The 17096-nt window shown below is 36.2% G+C and overlaps 1 protein-coding gene across 1 annotated transcript in view; it reads left to right on the forward strand.

Moving 5' to 3' along the window:
- The window catches only part of TFAP2D (transcription factor AP-2 delta), a 62635-nt gene that overhangs the window by 34573 nt on the left and 10966 nt on the right, over window positions 1-17096 (forward strand). The window contains exon 7 of the mRNA XM_063098129.1: window positions 5972-6085. Within this exon, the coding sequence (XP_062954199.1) occupies window positions 5972-6085 (114 nt within the window). The remainder of the gene's footprint in view (window positions 1-5971; window positions 6086-17096) is intronic.

Genomic DNA, 17096 nt, shown 5'->3' on the forward strand with positions numbered 1-17096 from the left:
AGATGTATATTTTGCAAATATTTTCTCCCACTCTGTTGGTTGTCTTTTAACTCTGTTAATTGTTTCTTTTGCTGTGCAGAAGCTTTTTAGTTTGATATAATCCCATTTGTTTATTTTTCCTTTGGTTGCCCGTGCTTTTGGGGTCGTATTCATGAAGTCTGTGCCCAGTCCTATTTCCTGAAGTGTTTCCCCTATGTTTTCTTTAAGAAGTTTTATTGTTTCAGGGTGTATATTTAAATCCTTAATCCATTTTGAGTTGATTTTAGTATACGGTGAGAGGTATGGATCTAGTTTCATTCTCCTGCATATCGATATCCAGTTATCCCAGCACCACTTGCTGAAGAGGCAGTCCTTTCCCCAGTGAATAGGCTTGGTGCCTTTGTCAAAGATCAGATGGCAGTAAGTGTGAGGGTTGATTTCTGGATTCTCTATTCTATTCCATTGGTCAGTGTGTCTGTTTTTATGCCAGTACCATACTGTTTTGGTTATTATAGCTTTGTAGTATAGCTTAAAGTCAGGTAGTGTTATGCCTCCAGCTTTATTTTTTTTGCTGAGCATTGCTTTGGCTATTCGTGGTCTTTTATTGTTCCATATAAATGTCTGAATAGTTTTTTCCATTTCTGAGAAAAATGTCTTTGGAATTTTGATGGGGATTGCATTGAATTTGTATATCACTTTGGGTAGTATGGACATTTTCACTATGTTGATTCTTCCAATCCAAGAGCATGGAATATCTTTCCATCTTCTTGTATCCTCTCTAATTTCTCTCAGCAGTGGTTTGTAGTTCTCATTATAGAGATTTTTCACCTCCTTGGTTAACTCAATTCCTAAGTATTTTATTTTTTTGGTGGCTATTGTAAATGGGCAGGCTTTCTTGATTTCTCCTTCTGCATGTTCACTATTGGAGAAAAGAAATGCTACTGATTTTTGTGTGTTGATTTGGTATCCTGCTACTGTGCTGAAATCATTTATCAATTCCAACAGTTTTTTTGTAGAGGTTTTAGGCTGTTCGATATATAGGATCATGTCATCTGCAAACAGGGACAGTTTGACTTCATCTTTTCCAATCTGGATGCCCTTTATTTCCTTCTCTTCTCTGATTGCTCTGGCTAGTACTTCCAACACTATGTTGAATAGGAGTGGTGAGAGTGGGCATCCTTGTCTAGTGCCTGTTCTTAAAGGAAAAGCTTTCAGCTTTTCCCCATTCAGGATGATATTGGCAGTGGGTTTGGCATATATGGCTTTAATTATGTTGAGATACTTTCCCTCTATACCTAACTTATAGAGGGTCTTTGTCATGAATGAGTGCTGAACTTTATCAAATGCTTTTTCAGCATCTATAGAGATGATCATATGGTCCTTGTGTTTGAGTTTATTAATATGGTGTATCACATTTATTGATTTGCGTATGTTGAACCAACCTTGCATCCCTGGGATGAATCCCACTTGATCGTGATGAATAATTTTTCGTATGTGTTGCTGTATTCTGTTTGCTAGTATTTTAGTGAGGATTTTTGCATCTATATTCATCAAGGATATCGGCCTGTAGTTTTCTTTTTTGGTTATATCTTTACCTGGTTTTGGTATCAGGATGATGTTTGCTTCATAGAATGAATTTGGGAGATTTGCGTCCGTTTCAATCTTTTGGAATAGTTTGTAAAGAATCGGTGTCAATTCCTCTTTGAATGTTTGGTAAAATTCTGCTGTGAATCCATCTGGTCCTGGGCTTTTCTTTGTTGGGAGCCTTCTGATAACAGCTTCAATCTCCTTTATTGTTATTGGTCTGTTCAAATTTTCTACGTCTTCACGGTTCAGTTTTGGGAGCTTGTGTGTGTCCAGAAATTTATCCATTTCCTCCAGATTTTCAAATTTGTTGGCGTATAGTTGTTTATAGTAGTCTCGAATGATTCCTTGTATTTCAGATGAATCAGTTGTAATATCGCCTTTTTCATTTCTAATTTTTGTTATTTGAGTCTTCTCTCTTCTTTTTTTTGTTAGCCATGCTAATGGTTTGTCAATTTTATTTATCTTTTCAAAAAACCAACTTTTTGATTCGTTGATCTTTTGAATTGTTTTTTGGTTTTCAATTTCATTCAGTTCTGCTCTGATCTTAATGATTTCTTTCCGTCTGCTAACTTTAGGATTGGATTGTTCTTGTTTTTCTAGTTCTTTAAGGTGAAGTGTTAGGTTGTTCACTTGCCATCTTTCCATTCTTCTGAAGTGAGCATTTAATGCAATAAATTTTCCCCTCAATACTGCTTTTGCAGTATCCCACAGGTTTTGGTATGATGTATCATTGTTTTCATTAGTTTCAATAAACTTTTTGATTTCCTGCTTGATTTCTTCTTGGACCCATATGTCATTAAGTAGAATGCTGTTTAATTTCCATGTGTTTGTATAGAGAAACTGAGATAATTTTTGAATTTTAAAAATGTTGCAACAACATGGATGAACCTGGAGAAACTTATGCTGAGTGAAATAAGCAAAGCACAGAAGGATAAATACCGCATGTGCTCACTCATATGTCGGAGCTAAGAGAGAAAGGAAGGAAGGAAAGAAAGATCACAGTAGTGCCATGGCCTTACAGAGGGAGAGAACATTCCTAGAGCTACATAGTGGAGTGGGGGGGGAGAGGGGGAGCAGGAGGGAGGTTGGAGGATAATTGGGGGGAGACGAGTGGTGCAAAAGTAATTTCTGGTAAGGGGTCTGCCCCCAGTATTAATCTGGTCCTCACATCATGGGTAGGAGGGATGACAATGAGCTTTGTATATCATGAATATTCTTAATAAAGAAAAAGAAGACAAATATTTGTAAAATATACTAACCTGGTATGACTAAATACTGCAAAACTACACAGAACTCTGAAATTTTGAAAATGAACACAAGAGGAAAAAACCATGGGATTCAATGTTTCAATTATGTACTTCAACATTTGTTTCAAGGATATAAAATATACTCTGTTATTAATACAGGCAAAAAACTAAAAATAAAAATAATAAAAATGTAGCAGACAAAACATTTGTCTCTTTGGTTAATAGAAAATATATTTCAACCTTGTCGTTGAATTTAGAACTAAATATGCTTAACATTTGATCTGCATTAAAGTAAAGCAGAATGTTTTTTTAATTGAATGTTACCATAATATTAATTGAATGTTACCATAATGTTAATCATCAGAAAGAGAAATATAGAACTTTAAATTCAGACATCAGCTAAAAACTTACACTCTTGAGGGCAATGATGTAAGTGATAAACTTAGAATGTATGATTCATCAAAGATAATCTTGTGTTACATAATTTACAAGGTGACATTTTGTTTTGAGGTATAAGACTATTTCTTATTGCAGCTACATAAATAAAAATTTAAGTAAGAATGAAACTAATCATAAAAATAATTCCGTAACTCTCCTAATAAGATGATGATGATAATCGTCTAAGGGGAATCTGCAGGATTGTCATCTGTTTTTAAGTCTAGAAGCTGTCCTAAGTCAATAAGTAAAAAAGCAGAATTTATCAAGGATTCAGATCCCTGTACCAGCCAGCTGCCAAAACAAACAAAAAGCAGAATTTAATATAAAAGGTTGAGAATTCTAATACTACTCCTAATAAAACTTCACATGTGATATAGTTGAACTATTTAGCATCAGTAAAATTCTTCCACACTTTGCCTTTTCCTCATTTCATCAATTTTATTGCTGTATTGTTAATATAGAAACAATGTTGATTTGTCAACTTATAAATTAGTTTATTTAATTATCCTAATAATTCTGGTGTCATGCCACAAGAACTAAAGCAATGTTTCTAACTTTATTTTAATTTTTTAAAATTTATTTGAATCTGTTAAAAAATTGAAAGACTGGTCTTAAAACAGCTCCAATCTTTCTTTGTAGGAATGAATTATAGTGGTGGCTTACCACACAGTAATTTGTATCATTAGTTTGAGTAATGATAGCAGTAGAGTATATTTAAAACTTAGTTAGAAATCTTCTAAAAGCAAAGAAAGCAAGACCTCTAACTCTAATAAACAATACAAAGATGAGGTAATTGATGATGCCTCTACAAAATGGCATCTTAAACATAGTTTAAGTTGCATTCATCTATTAAAATACAGTCATTGGGCTGGTTGGTGAGCTCAGTTGGTTACAGCATGGTGTTATAACACCGTGGTCAAATGTTCAGATCCCTTTACAAGCCAGCTGTCAATAAATAAATTAATTAATTAAAAGTCAATACACCTAAAAGATAGCCAACTGAATCTCACTGGGAACAGTGAGAAGTTCAGAGCAAATATTCTCAATGAAAGTAGACACACACAGTTGTTAAAAGCATTTTAACATTTTAATTTAGAGGCTATATCTCAGAAACTCAACCAAAATATGAAAAGGGAGATGTGGAGGATCTTGTTTTATTTAAGCTGATAAGAACTTTGTTTTTCCTCTTCCTGGGACTCTTACTTTCACCTGTATTCTGAAAAGTGAATAAGGCAAATTTTGTGAAATGACTCAATATCACAATATTTGAACACTGGCAATAAGCTCATTGTCCATTAAAAAAAAAGACTACAACAAATGATTTTTGACAGAATTCAATAAATTTTAGACACCTAATGATAAATAATTCCTTGCTGATTTTAACTCAGTGATAAATTATTTGTACTTCAAGATATTTTGTCACTTTTTAGGAGTTATTTGTTAAAGACACATATTCTTTGGAGCAGAATAGTGCGTGGGCCCATGTTCACTTGGGATAATCTGACCCTTTTCTACTTGTTGTTGGCTACATGGATAATCATAATCAGAGCTACATTATTTTGTCTGTTGAAACAGACAAAAAACCTAATCACAATCATATTATGCCTTGAATGTGGAGTGGCCTCACTTTAAATAATGGACACCTTTGAGCAATTCCTTGGCAGTCGTTTACTTCACTCTCCAGCTACTGCATTAATTTAGTGTTTTGTTGTTTTTTAAAAACCTGTTTTTGGGCCGACCCCGTGGCTCACTCGGGTGAGTGTGGCGCTGGGAGCACAGCAGTGCTGGGAGCACCGAGGCCGTGGTTTCGGATCCTATATAGGGATGGCCAGTGCGCTCACTGGCTGAGCGCGGTGCGGGCGACACCAAGCCAAGGGTTGCGATCCCCTTACCAGTCACACACACACACAAAAGAAAAACCTGTTTTTTCCTATGTACAGTATTCTAGTTCTTTAGATTTATATAATTTGGCTTTACTGTCATTCAACATACACAGAAATGCTGTGAATAAACTGAAACCATTGACCAGACATTATAACCATTTAAAGCAAGAAAGACAGCAGAAAGATGCCCTTGAGGGTACTTTTTGCAGGAAATCAGCTTACATGGAACATGAGGTAACCATTTTTGTGATGCTAATAGACTAAATTATGTATAAGTGATTATCTGCTTCAAATATTAAAATACAAAATTAGTCCACAAGAGTCTTTGTGATACTACGATATTGGGAAAAAGGATTTTCCAAATCTACTTGAATCATGGCTCTGAGGTAAGCTTATAACTTTAACTAAATTTGTTTATAGATATATGAGGATACTTCAAAAAGTTCATGGTAAGGTTCATATTGTCTTTTTGAAGCACTCTTGTAATGTCCCTAAAAATCACATTTAGATATTTTTAAAAGCAATTATTAATTATGATCCTTTTACATAAATTTTCTCTTATCCTGAGATTAATTGATGATTATTCACCTTAAAAATAAACATTGATTCTGTCGGTGGCCATGGACTGTTATTTGCTTGAAATGTTCTATGATTATCCTGTAGGCCTTGAGAGCAAAGTCACTATTGTGAACCTCAACTGTGCACTGTGGATGGAACTTTGGAGGTTGCTTTATAACGTTTTATCTGTTCCTCTTTAAAAGAGAGAACAAATGTTTGGTGAAGTATCATGGGATATAATTAAAGCCCCATTTTTCAATTTTGAATCTTTTATTTTAGACAAATTTGTAAAGAATTCCAAGACCTCTTGAGCCAAGATAGATCACCACTGGGATCCTCCAGACCTACTCCAATTCTAGACCTTGACATCCAGAGACACTTAACACATTTCAGGTAAGACTGGTTTTCCACTTTGCTCAGACTCTATCAAATCATTAGATCATCTTTACTAAACCAGACCTTTGGGTATTCCTATCACAGTTTCATTTAGAAATATCACTTATATATTCATATAGTGACTGTCCTAGTCTGTTCAGGCTGCTATAGCAAAATACCTTAGACTGGGTAATTTATAAACCACAGGAATTTGTTTCTTCACAGTTTTGGAGACTGGGAAATCCAACATCAAAGCACCAGCAAATTCAGTGTCTGATGAGGGCGCCCTCTCTGCTTCGGAGATGGTGGCTTCTCAATTTGTCCTCACAGGATCGGAGGGGCAAACAAGCTCCCTCAGGCTCTTTTATAAAGGCACTAATCCCATTCATGGGATCTTTGCCATCACCTAAGGATCTCCTAAAGACCCCACTTCTTAGATTTTAACAAATGAATTGGGGGAAGAGGGCAAAACCATTCAGACCATAGCAGTGAGTGACTGAATTTTGTAAAATTTCAAGCATGTAAAATCCTTGTGAGAATAACAATGCATGAAGCATTTTAGATTAGAAAATTTAATATCTTTGTGTACTTATCAGGAAATTGTGACTTTATGAGAGTAAATACTATGATTTCAAATAATACTTAGAACTTTTGCATCAGGATTCTGAAACCTTTTAAACAGTTCTTTATCTTGGTGATGCAAATTGTTGAATGGGCAGATGATACGACAGAAGTTAACAGGATATCATTGACTGATTTTCCAGGAGTATGTTAATAATTTCTACCCAGTTAGAAGATGCAAATAGTTTTTAAGTTAGACCACACAAGAGTTGGAAATGTATTATTAAGAACACTTTTTAAATTTCATTTTCTGAGATGTTTTGAGAGCAAATAGAATACTTTTTCCCTGATTAATTTAGCCCCTAGATGTAGTGTTAAAAAGAACATAGCAATTACTTAGGTGCTTTCCAGTTTTAAAACTCTAGAGTTCTAATGCCTGCATGATATTTCTCATCAGTATAAAATATGTTATCCTCTTTTTAGCTATTATCATTCAGTTAAAGAAATGCTTTAAAAAGGACTGGTATACATTAAATTTTAAAATGCTTTTAATATCTGTCAAAGATTATACACACTTGAAGAAAATACTCAATTATATGAAATAATAGGTATTTAAATAAGTTGAAATTTAGTCTGCAACATTAGAGACTTTTAAATAGAATATTTTATTTTTGAGCATGTCACAAGTCTCCTTAAGATGTAATAAACACATCTCTGGAGACTCAACTTAAGATTTATCTTTCAAAAATGCAACAAATGCAGGATATATTTCACAGGACTTTTCTCCTACCACTCAATTGAGTTAGTGATGACAAGTGTGATAAAATTTGGAGGAAATACAATTCTCAGAAATTAAGAGCAAAAGGTTTTGGAGCCAACAGAATCATTTTTAAGTCCAGGATCTTATACATGTGAGCTGTTCTATAAGTTCTGTTTTATACACTAACATGTTAAAAAGATTCTACATCTAGGTGTCTGCTAATAACTGGGTAGAAATGTGTTTGCTTTGTGTGTCTCTTTCATAATTTTCTACTTACAGTGGTAACTGTAATTCCAATACAACCATAAGCTCAAGAGAAAAATGAATTAGAAAGAAAGCGTATCACATCTGACTTTGAAAGCAGACAATTGGCAGCCTGATTTTCCACTGTTTTTGCTGGGAGGAAACATGACTATAAAGGCACAGAGGATAATCTAATTAGTAATACCAACTTGTGTTACTATCTTATTTAGTCAAAATCTCCTTCCCAATGCAGACCACTTGAAATTATATCTTACAGGGTGGCCAATTTGGTACCTTGAGAACTTGACTTAACTGTGTGCAGATTGAATATGTCCAGGTAGAGATAGGGAATGATCTAGCTTTGTAAAGTACAGACAACTAGTTCCACTGATATGTGGCAGTTGACATATCAGTGTGCTCTTGGAAACTGTGTGCATGGCAGTGACCCTTCTCATGATTCACAGCCTGGATAGTGCTTGTTTCCATCAAAATGACAAGAGTCAGGGTTATTCATTATTCCTGAGTACGATCAACAGTGCATATTGCTGTAGAGAACACAGCAGACACCACAACACCTACCAGAAAGGGGAAGAGATTGGATTGAAGTCTGCAGAGGCCCCATAGACTCACAGTTCCCTGGAATGGCAATGGCAGTCAGACCGAGGTGATATGGTGCTTCACATACCGATGAGACACAGCTCAGATGGAAACCCAACCCTAAGTTTTTGAAATGTTAGGAATTCTGCTCTTTGAAATTTCAAGAATCTTAATTTTTTTCTCTCTTTGTTTCTTATGTTCTCGTAATCTTCTTGAATCTGTAGTCAAGCAAAAGCATGTTTGATAATGTGAATAAGGAAAAGTTAGACTATTTAATTCTCAGTTCAGAGAGGGCAGCCTATCAGAAAAATGAGGAACATTTCTTTCTTAGCATCCACATTGGGAGGCTAAAATTTTATTGTTTCTTATGTCTTACTGTGTTAATGGCAGGTAGTGAAAACGATGAGTAAAAGATCGTCCCATTCTTTAGAAGCTTCTAAAGAAAAAACGATTACATGTAAAGACTTAAAATACAGGCATAACTCAGAGATATTGTGGGTTTGGTTTCAGACCACTGGAATAAAGCAAGTCACACAAATATTTTGGTTTCCCAATGCATATAAAATTTATGTTTATACAGTACTGTGATCTATTAAGTGTAGAATAATAGCATTATGTCTAAAAACAAGGCATATAACATAATTAAAAATACATGATTGCTAAAAAAATGCTAACAGTCATCTGAGACTTTGGCAGGTTGTAGTCTTTTTGCTGGTGTGTGGTCCTGCCTTGATGCTGATGGCTGCGGACTAATCAGAATGGTGGTTACTGAAGACTGGGGCAGCTGTGGCAATTTGTTAAAATAAGATAACAGTAAAAGTTGCCACACCAATTGACTCATCCTTTCATGAAAGAGTTCTCTGTAGCATGGGATGCTGTCGGATGGCATTTTACCTACAGAAGAACTTCTTTCAGAATCAGAGTCAATCCTCTCAAACCCATACACTGCTTTATCAAATAAGTTGATGCAATATTCTAAACCCTTTGTTGTCATTTCAACAATGTTCACAGTGTCTTCACCAGGAGGAAATGCCATATTAAGAAACCATTTTCTTTGCTCATCCATAAGAAGCAACTCATTATCCATTAAATTTTCATCATGAAATTGCAACAATTCAGTCACATTGAAGCTCTACTTCTAGTTCTAGTTCTATTTCTCTTGCTATTTCTACCACATCTGCAGTTACTTCCTCCACTGAAGTCTTTAACCCTTTAAAGTGATCCACAAGGCTTGGAATCAACTTCTTCCAAACTCCAGTTAATGTTGATATTTTATCCTCTTCCCACGAATCACCAATGTCCTCAGTGGCATCTAGAATGGTAAAACCTTTCCAGAAGATTTCCTATTCACTTTGCCCAGATCCATCAGAATATTCCCTATCTATGGCAGCTTCAGCCTTACAAAAGTATTTTTTAAATATGAAGACTTGAAAGCCAAAATTACTCCTTGATCCATAAGCTGCAGAATGGATGCTGTGTTTAGTGGGCATGAAAATTATATGAATCTTATTGTAAATCTCCATCAGAGCTCTTAGGTAACCAGGTGCATTCTCAATGAGCAGTAATATTTTGAGAGGAATCTTTTTTATTCTGAGTGGTATCTTTCAACAGTGGGCTTAAAATATTCAGTAAATCATGCTGTATGTAGATGTCCTATCATCCAGGCTTTGTTATTCCATTTATAGAGCACAGGCAGAGTAGATTTAACATAATTCTTAAGGACCCTAGGATTTTTCAAATGATAAATGAGCCTTGGCTTCAACTTAAAGTCACCAACTACATTAGCCCCTAACAGAAAAGTCAGTCTTTCTTTTGAAGCTTTGAAGCCAGGCATTGACTACTCTTCTCTAGCTATGAAAGTCCTACATCTTGGTATCTTCTTCCAACATCAGGCTGTTTTTCATCTACACTGAAAATCTGTTGTCACCACCTTCATCAATGATCTCAGCTGGATCTTCTAGATAACTTGATGCAGCTTCTACATCAGCTTTTGCTGCTTCATTTTGCACTTTTATGCTATAGAAATGGCTCCTTCACTTAAACCTCATGAACCAACCTCTGCTAGTTTCAAACTTTTCTTCTGCAGCTTTCTCACCTCTCTCAGCCTTCATTGAATTGAAGAGAGTCAGGGCCTTTCTCTGGGTTAGGCTTTAGCTTAAGGGAATGTTGTGACTGATTTGATCTTCCATATAGACCAGTTAAATTTCCTCCATATCAGCAATAAGTCTGTTTTGCTTTCTTATTTGTGTATTCATTGGAATAGCACATTTAATTTCCTTCGAGAACTTTTCCTTTGCATTCAAAACTTGACTAACTGGCACAAGAAGCCTAGCTTTTGGACTGTGTCAGCTTTCAACATGTCTTTCTCACTAAGCTTAATCATTTCTAGCTTTTAATTGAAAGTGAGAGATGTGCAACGTTTTCTTTCACTTGAATACTTCGAGGACATTGAGGCTTATTATTAGCCTGATGTTGATATTGTTGTGTCTCAGGAAATAGGGAGGTCCAAGGAGAGGGAGAGAGATGGGGGAACAGCCATCAGTGAAGAAGTCAGAGTACACACGTTTATCAATTATGTTTGCTGTCATATATGGGTGCAGTTCTTGGTGCCCCAAAACAGTTACAATAGTGACATCAAAGATCACTTATCACAAATGACCATAACCGATATTATAACAATAATGAAAAATTTTGGAATATTGTGAGAATTACCAAAATATGATACACAGATGCAAAGTGAGTAAATATTGCTTGAAAAAATGGTGCTAATAGACTTGCTCAACACAGGGTTGCCACAAATCTTCAATTTGTAAAAAACATGATATCGGCAAAGTGCAATAAAGTGAAGCACAATAAAACAAGGTACGAATCAAGAGGATGAAGCAGAGTACGAGTAATTACCTGGGGCAATCGGGAAAGGCTTCTATTTTTTTCTATCCATGGTTTGTAACACAGAAGATATGTCCAATGCATATATATTAATAAACGTAAATTATGATAATATCTCAATTGAGTCTTGATTATGTTCTCCACTGGTTCACCCCCAAGGCCATGGTGTTTTATTGGCCATGGGCTGGTGAAGTAAAATGGTCAATATGCATAATTCTTCTATATGAGTCAAAACAACATACTGACATTTGACCTTCTTAGAAACAGACTCTCCTACTACTCTAATAACTCTTTGGAAATAAGAAATGTATAAGCATTTCCAGGTAACTGTGTGTTTGCTGATGATTAAATTTTCTTTATTGATTCTCAGTGTTGGAAGGCCCTTTCCATTTCCCACTCTCCAACATTCAGATCTTCTCTCCCACATTCCTGTCAAGTTGTCCCTCATTCCAGGCTTCAAAACTTTCATGATGGACTGCTCTTCTCTCTCTGATGACTTTGCTAGAAACACCTTCCTTGCATTGAGGCAGCACTGTCTCCCAAGCACCTCATTCCTCGGAAGCCTTACAGAGTCATTTTAAGCTTATTTTCCTCCAAATTTCTAAAGTCAGCATTCCTGTCTTCCTGAGTTACTCATCCCCATTGTCTGTACTGTTCCACATATGACAGGCATTGTGCTATGTTCTTGGAAACATGCTGAAGAGAAGATGTCTGTCTCTATTTAAACGTGAATGTGTTTGGCCTTTTCCAAGAAGCCTAAAGTGTGTATAGTTTTTTTGTTGTTGTTGTTGTTGTTTTCACTTCCTTGGGATGGGAAAGTGTTCAGGAAGGTTGTCAGCAGTGGGCGATTTCATTAATCTTGTGAAAGCATTCTTTGGTGTCAGAAGAAAAACAAAGAAAGTTCAATTAACTTTCGAATCTGAAAAGAAAACATCTTGAAATTATGAAATAAATTATATAACGAGGCTTAACATTTAAGAAATAAAATTATTAAGCCTCTCTCAGGATGTTCTGACAGTCCTAGAGGACTTCTAAGACTGTTTTATTTAAGGATATTGGAAATAGTGGGCCTGAATTGTGAAGAAGGAAAATCCTATGTTCTCCAAACAAGCCCTTTTGTAAGGTTGAAATTAAAATTTAAAACTTGAACTCCAAAAGTGAGTGCCACACTCAGTTGCAAAGAAAAACATACCTGTAAGTAGTCAGGTCTTATGCACAAGTTAAATAAGAAAGGACAGTCTGTGTTTACAGATGAGTAAAAAAGAGCCTGCCTTAAAGTAAAACTTTCACTAGCAAAAATATAGACTAAAAATAAAACAGACAACTGTTTTCGCTTCCTTAGCTGACAAGAGCAACCATGATGCTCTTCCTAAATGAATATACATTAAATTACTTACATTTATTTAACATTAAGCAGGAAATTCTAAAGTGGCCAATATTTATTGTACTTCACAAGTTACATGGCACCAAACTAAATGTTTCAAGAGTGTTAAAAAAAAAAAAAAAAAAAACATTCAGGGATACATGTTAAGGCATGGTAAGGACAACTTTATTCAAGACTGTCATGATAGGTACAGGAGACACTGCAATGGGATTCTATAGTGGGGGAGAGTGATTGGGCTCAAGTTCAAATACAGCATGGACATGTGGGAATTTATAGCCAAAGAGCAGGGGGGTAGGGGTCAGTGGATGGAAAATTACCAAGAGGAAACATAATTACCAAGGGTAAGGGGGAATTCTGGCTAAACTGACTTAATGGGATTCTTGCTAAAGAGAGGCCAGGGTGATCAGACATTACCTGGATGATAAGGGATCTGGTCAGATACAGAAGGTGATCAGATAGTGGGGTGGGAGAGTTCTTCCTAAACTGACTTAGCAGGATTCTTACTAAATCCGGATTTTACAAGGAAGTGCACAGATGGGCCTAGGAGAAGTTTCAAAAACCTGACAAAGTTTGGTTAAGCAAAGAATCTTTGTCAAGAGGTGCATACAATAAAGCATCCATTGCAGGTCACTTGACATTTTTTATGGACTTTTAGGTTCAGCACGCAAGAGACTAGTAGTAACTCAAACAATAGGAACCATAGGCAATTCCTTCTTACAAGAAGTTGTAATCATGTCCCTGTAATAACTACTCATGTGATTAATGAAGTGTGAGGAATGCATATATTCTAGAAGAAATTTGGTAGATTCTTATTTAAATAATTTCTATCTTTGTTAAGCTATGGATTGGGGAAGAGTCCACAAAGAGACAGCACAGGATGGCAGGAAGCACTCAGGATGGATTACCAGGGGGCCTCACTCAGTCTCCTCCTGGTTACCAGCTAGATGTGTAGATTTAGAACAGACACTTCACCTGTCTGGCCTCTGCATGGTCATCTGTAAGTCAATGAAGTTAAGCTGCATGATCTCTAAGCCCCCTTCTAAATCAGTGACATTATACCCCATCCTCAATTTCTTGCTCCATTTTAAATTATTATTTATGTTGTGTTTCTTTATGATCTCATATCTTCTCTTTGTGTTTTATCTACTTATTCATTTTTAAATGTCAATAGTTCAATAAAATTTATTTAGAAAAGCACAAGCCCTAAGCTTAGCATTTTCATTCTCCTGTTCCAAATAGAAAATATGATGAGTCTGACAGGGAGAAATGTATGGAGATTGTTAATTTTCACTAAATACTACACTTCCATGTGTAAAAAAAATGGTGCAGATGTCAAAAAATGTTACCTTCAAAAAGTTGGCTTGGATGTGATTGACTCTGGTCTCTCCTAACGTGTGTGCAATGATTGTATCCTTAGCCTGCTTTGCTAATGAGCTGGATTGAAGTAAAATGGAATCAGAAGGACCCATCCCTTTTGGGACCTCAAAGTAAGTGGCTGAGAAAAGCAGGAGAAAGTGACCTTAGGGCAGTGGATGGGCACACAGCTCCCATTCTGACAGAGATTCGGGATAGTCATAAACACTCTTTCCCAGAGTGAGTGTTGTAGAAACTAGTTCCATGAGATGCTCCTTAAAAGTGTTTCATGGTCAAGTTTTTTGGTTCAAGAAATCCTGACTGTTATACCTATCTTGAAGTATGACAATGCACATTCTCATGCCAAAGACTCCTAAAACCCTTTCTGAATAGAAGAAATGCTTAGCCCCATGTTTCCAAAACTTGATCACAGAAACTGTTTTTAAATCTCAGAATATCTATTAACTGGTATTTTCATGGAACTAGGGTTCTGCAGAAGTTCTTGGGAAAATGCTGAAGAAGTTAGGCATTAGTTATTGGATCTAAGGGAATATGTCAGATTTTCTGGCTGCATTTAAACTGAATTGGGACTGTTTAAAGAATACTGATATTTTAGACCCATCCCAAACCAGTTAAATCAGGATCTCTGGAAAGGGGCCCATGCATTGGTATTTTTTAAATAAGCTCTCTGGGTGACTTTTTTATTTGTTTGTTTTTTCTTTCTTTTTTCTGCTGAAGGTTTTGAGGTTTCGTTTTTATTTATTTTTTAAATGTACATGTTCTTTTTTATTAACATATTCATTATTACAAATCATACTTATTCCTCCCTCTAAATAACCATAGATTTTTTCTCTCCTGATAGGTTAAATGTTTCTCTGTTGATTTGTTGCCCAGATGATCTGTCCAGTGCTGAGGTGTGATCAGGTCCCCCACTGTTATCATAGAGCAGATGCTTCTTCTATTACTCTGGAGTGTGCTTTGTGGAGAGAATGGAGAGAGGAGAGAAGAGTCCTCTTCTTTTTTGTTTTGGTCTCCACTGGTGACTCTCCTTATCTTATGTCAATGCAGTCGAGTGTCTGGCAGGCCACCTGCACAGTGGCTGTGACTGTTGCTATGGCAACTAGCTGCTTTTGAAGCAGCCATGGCAATTGCAGTGGCTATGGTGGACTACCCATAAAGAAATGGTGTTTTTGGTGTGCTCTTTACCTGGTAGTGATGGCGTGCCTGGTTGCAGGCCAGTTTGGCTTCCCCTGGCCTCTGTCTCAGGAGCCGGGGGGCGGGGGGGGGACCCATGGCAGTGGCAGATTGCCTGGTTGCAGGCAGCCAATTCCTTATTATGTCCAGAATGGAGAATCACCAGCTGAAGAAACTTCCAAACATTTGTGAGTGCTGTCAAGGCCTTGCCAATGGGTAGATTTCTATGATTCCTGCCACCAGAGAACTAGATACCTTAATTATGTACCTTAATTAAACTCCATTTTAAAAGCACTTGGGGCCATGAGATGAGTCCTCTTTCCTTTGTTTCCTCAAGCAGTTAGGCTATAAAGAATAGCTGCCATCAAGTTCCAAGAGGATAAGTCCCAGCTACCTTCTCCAGGGTGAGGGTTTCTCTCCATGGCCAATATTTAGGGGCTGTGCTGCTTCAGAGAGATGAAGTGCCTTATCCTGAGAGCTCTGGAAGGAAGAAAGGTTTGACAGAGAAGACCCACAACCCTTTGTTGGTGTTCTCCAGGTTCTGTTCCCCAGACTCCTTCCCTCATGGCTGTTTTCTTGAGTGGAAGAAGGCATTTTTCTGGTGGCCACCCAATACTGTACTAGGAAGTACAGATTGAGCCTTGGACTACCTTTGGACCTAAGCCTGCAGAATAATCCAGGTGGGAAGGGAAAGAAAGTTTGTCCCTTCAAATCTTGCTATTTGCATACTTCCCAGAGGCCAAAAATCAGAGCTGAGGTTGGTGACATTAGCATCCATATGCAGTTCTAGAAATCAAAAGATTCATGACAGCAAGCACCCATTGGAATGAAGCAACATAACAAATTAGTAGGAACGATAGCCTGAACTTCATTTAAATCATCATATATACCAGAAGTGGAGGAAAAGAGAAGTTTGCTTGTCCAAAATTTTCCAGGTAAAAAGTTGAAATTTTATAAAATGAAATTAGCTTTTAGTTTAATTACCTAAATAATGATGGCAGGCTATTTTCTCTTGATTTTTAGTCTTCCAATATAATAGTATATATTATTAGTATAATAATATATCTAGTATAATAGTATATATATATATTATCTAGCATAATAGTATATATTACTTCCAGCTTTTTGTACCTCAAAAGAAAGCTTGAAAAATGCATCTACCATTGGCAGACACAACTGAGTGATCCAGTCTTCAGTGGCAAGACTTTCATTTTCTTTTCAATATATCCTGAATCAGTGTTTGCTTAGTAGGTAGAAGGGATACGAGGCCTAACTCGTGTGAGGATAGGAAGAATACAGGGAAAGATTCCATAAGAGCTTGCTTTAGGATATGTTTTAGAAAATTTATTTATTAGTTTAATTTAAATTAGTTTAGATGAATCAGTTAAAGATAAAGAATTTCTGAAGGACAATTAAAGCAATATGGATACAGCATGGTAACATTTCTCTAACATACAACAAAGCTAGTGAAATATAAACCATATTTACTTAGATTAAGCAAAGCAAAATAGCTCTTGTTCCTCTGACAGATGTCCATTCAGAATCTTATATTAGCTTACATTCCGAGTATACAACGAAGCTTTGGAAATTTTAAAGATAAAACTGGGTAAGACCTTGACCACAAGCAAGAAATACACTTAACCAGGGATCGCAAGGTATACAAGGAAGTTTGTGAAATTTTTATTACATGGAAGTTTCTGATAGGTCCGCATCATTAACATCAAGTAGTTTACAAGTATAGGTGCTATATGAGTTAAAGGTGGGTTGTTATTACCATCTTAATAGAAAAACCACTCAGGGAAAAAGAAGAAAAGATTACAATTTATTCTCTTTCAAACAGCAGTCTCTTCTCTTTCACCCTCTATTCTACATCTTTTTCTCTTTCATTTCTGAATCTCAATTTCTTCATTTATAATACCCGCTAATAGAGAATACAGTTTGAACTGTTGCAATATATTTCCCTTTATTTTATTTTATTTATATATTTTTTATTGATTATGCATATTCATGGGGTACGAAGCTGACTAGCACCACCTGTGCCCAAGATG

Source organism: Cynocephalus volans, chromosome 5 (genome assembly GCF_027409185.1).
Source record: "Cynocephalus volans isolate mCynVol1 chromosome 5, mCynVol1.pri, whole genome shotgun sequence".
In the NCBI taxonomy this organism is placed as follows: domain Eukaryota; kingdom Metazoa; phylum Chordata; class Mammalia; order Dermoptera; family Cynocephalidae; genus Cynocephalus; species Cynocephalus volans.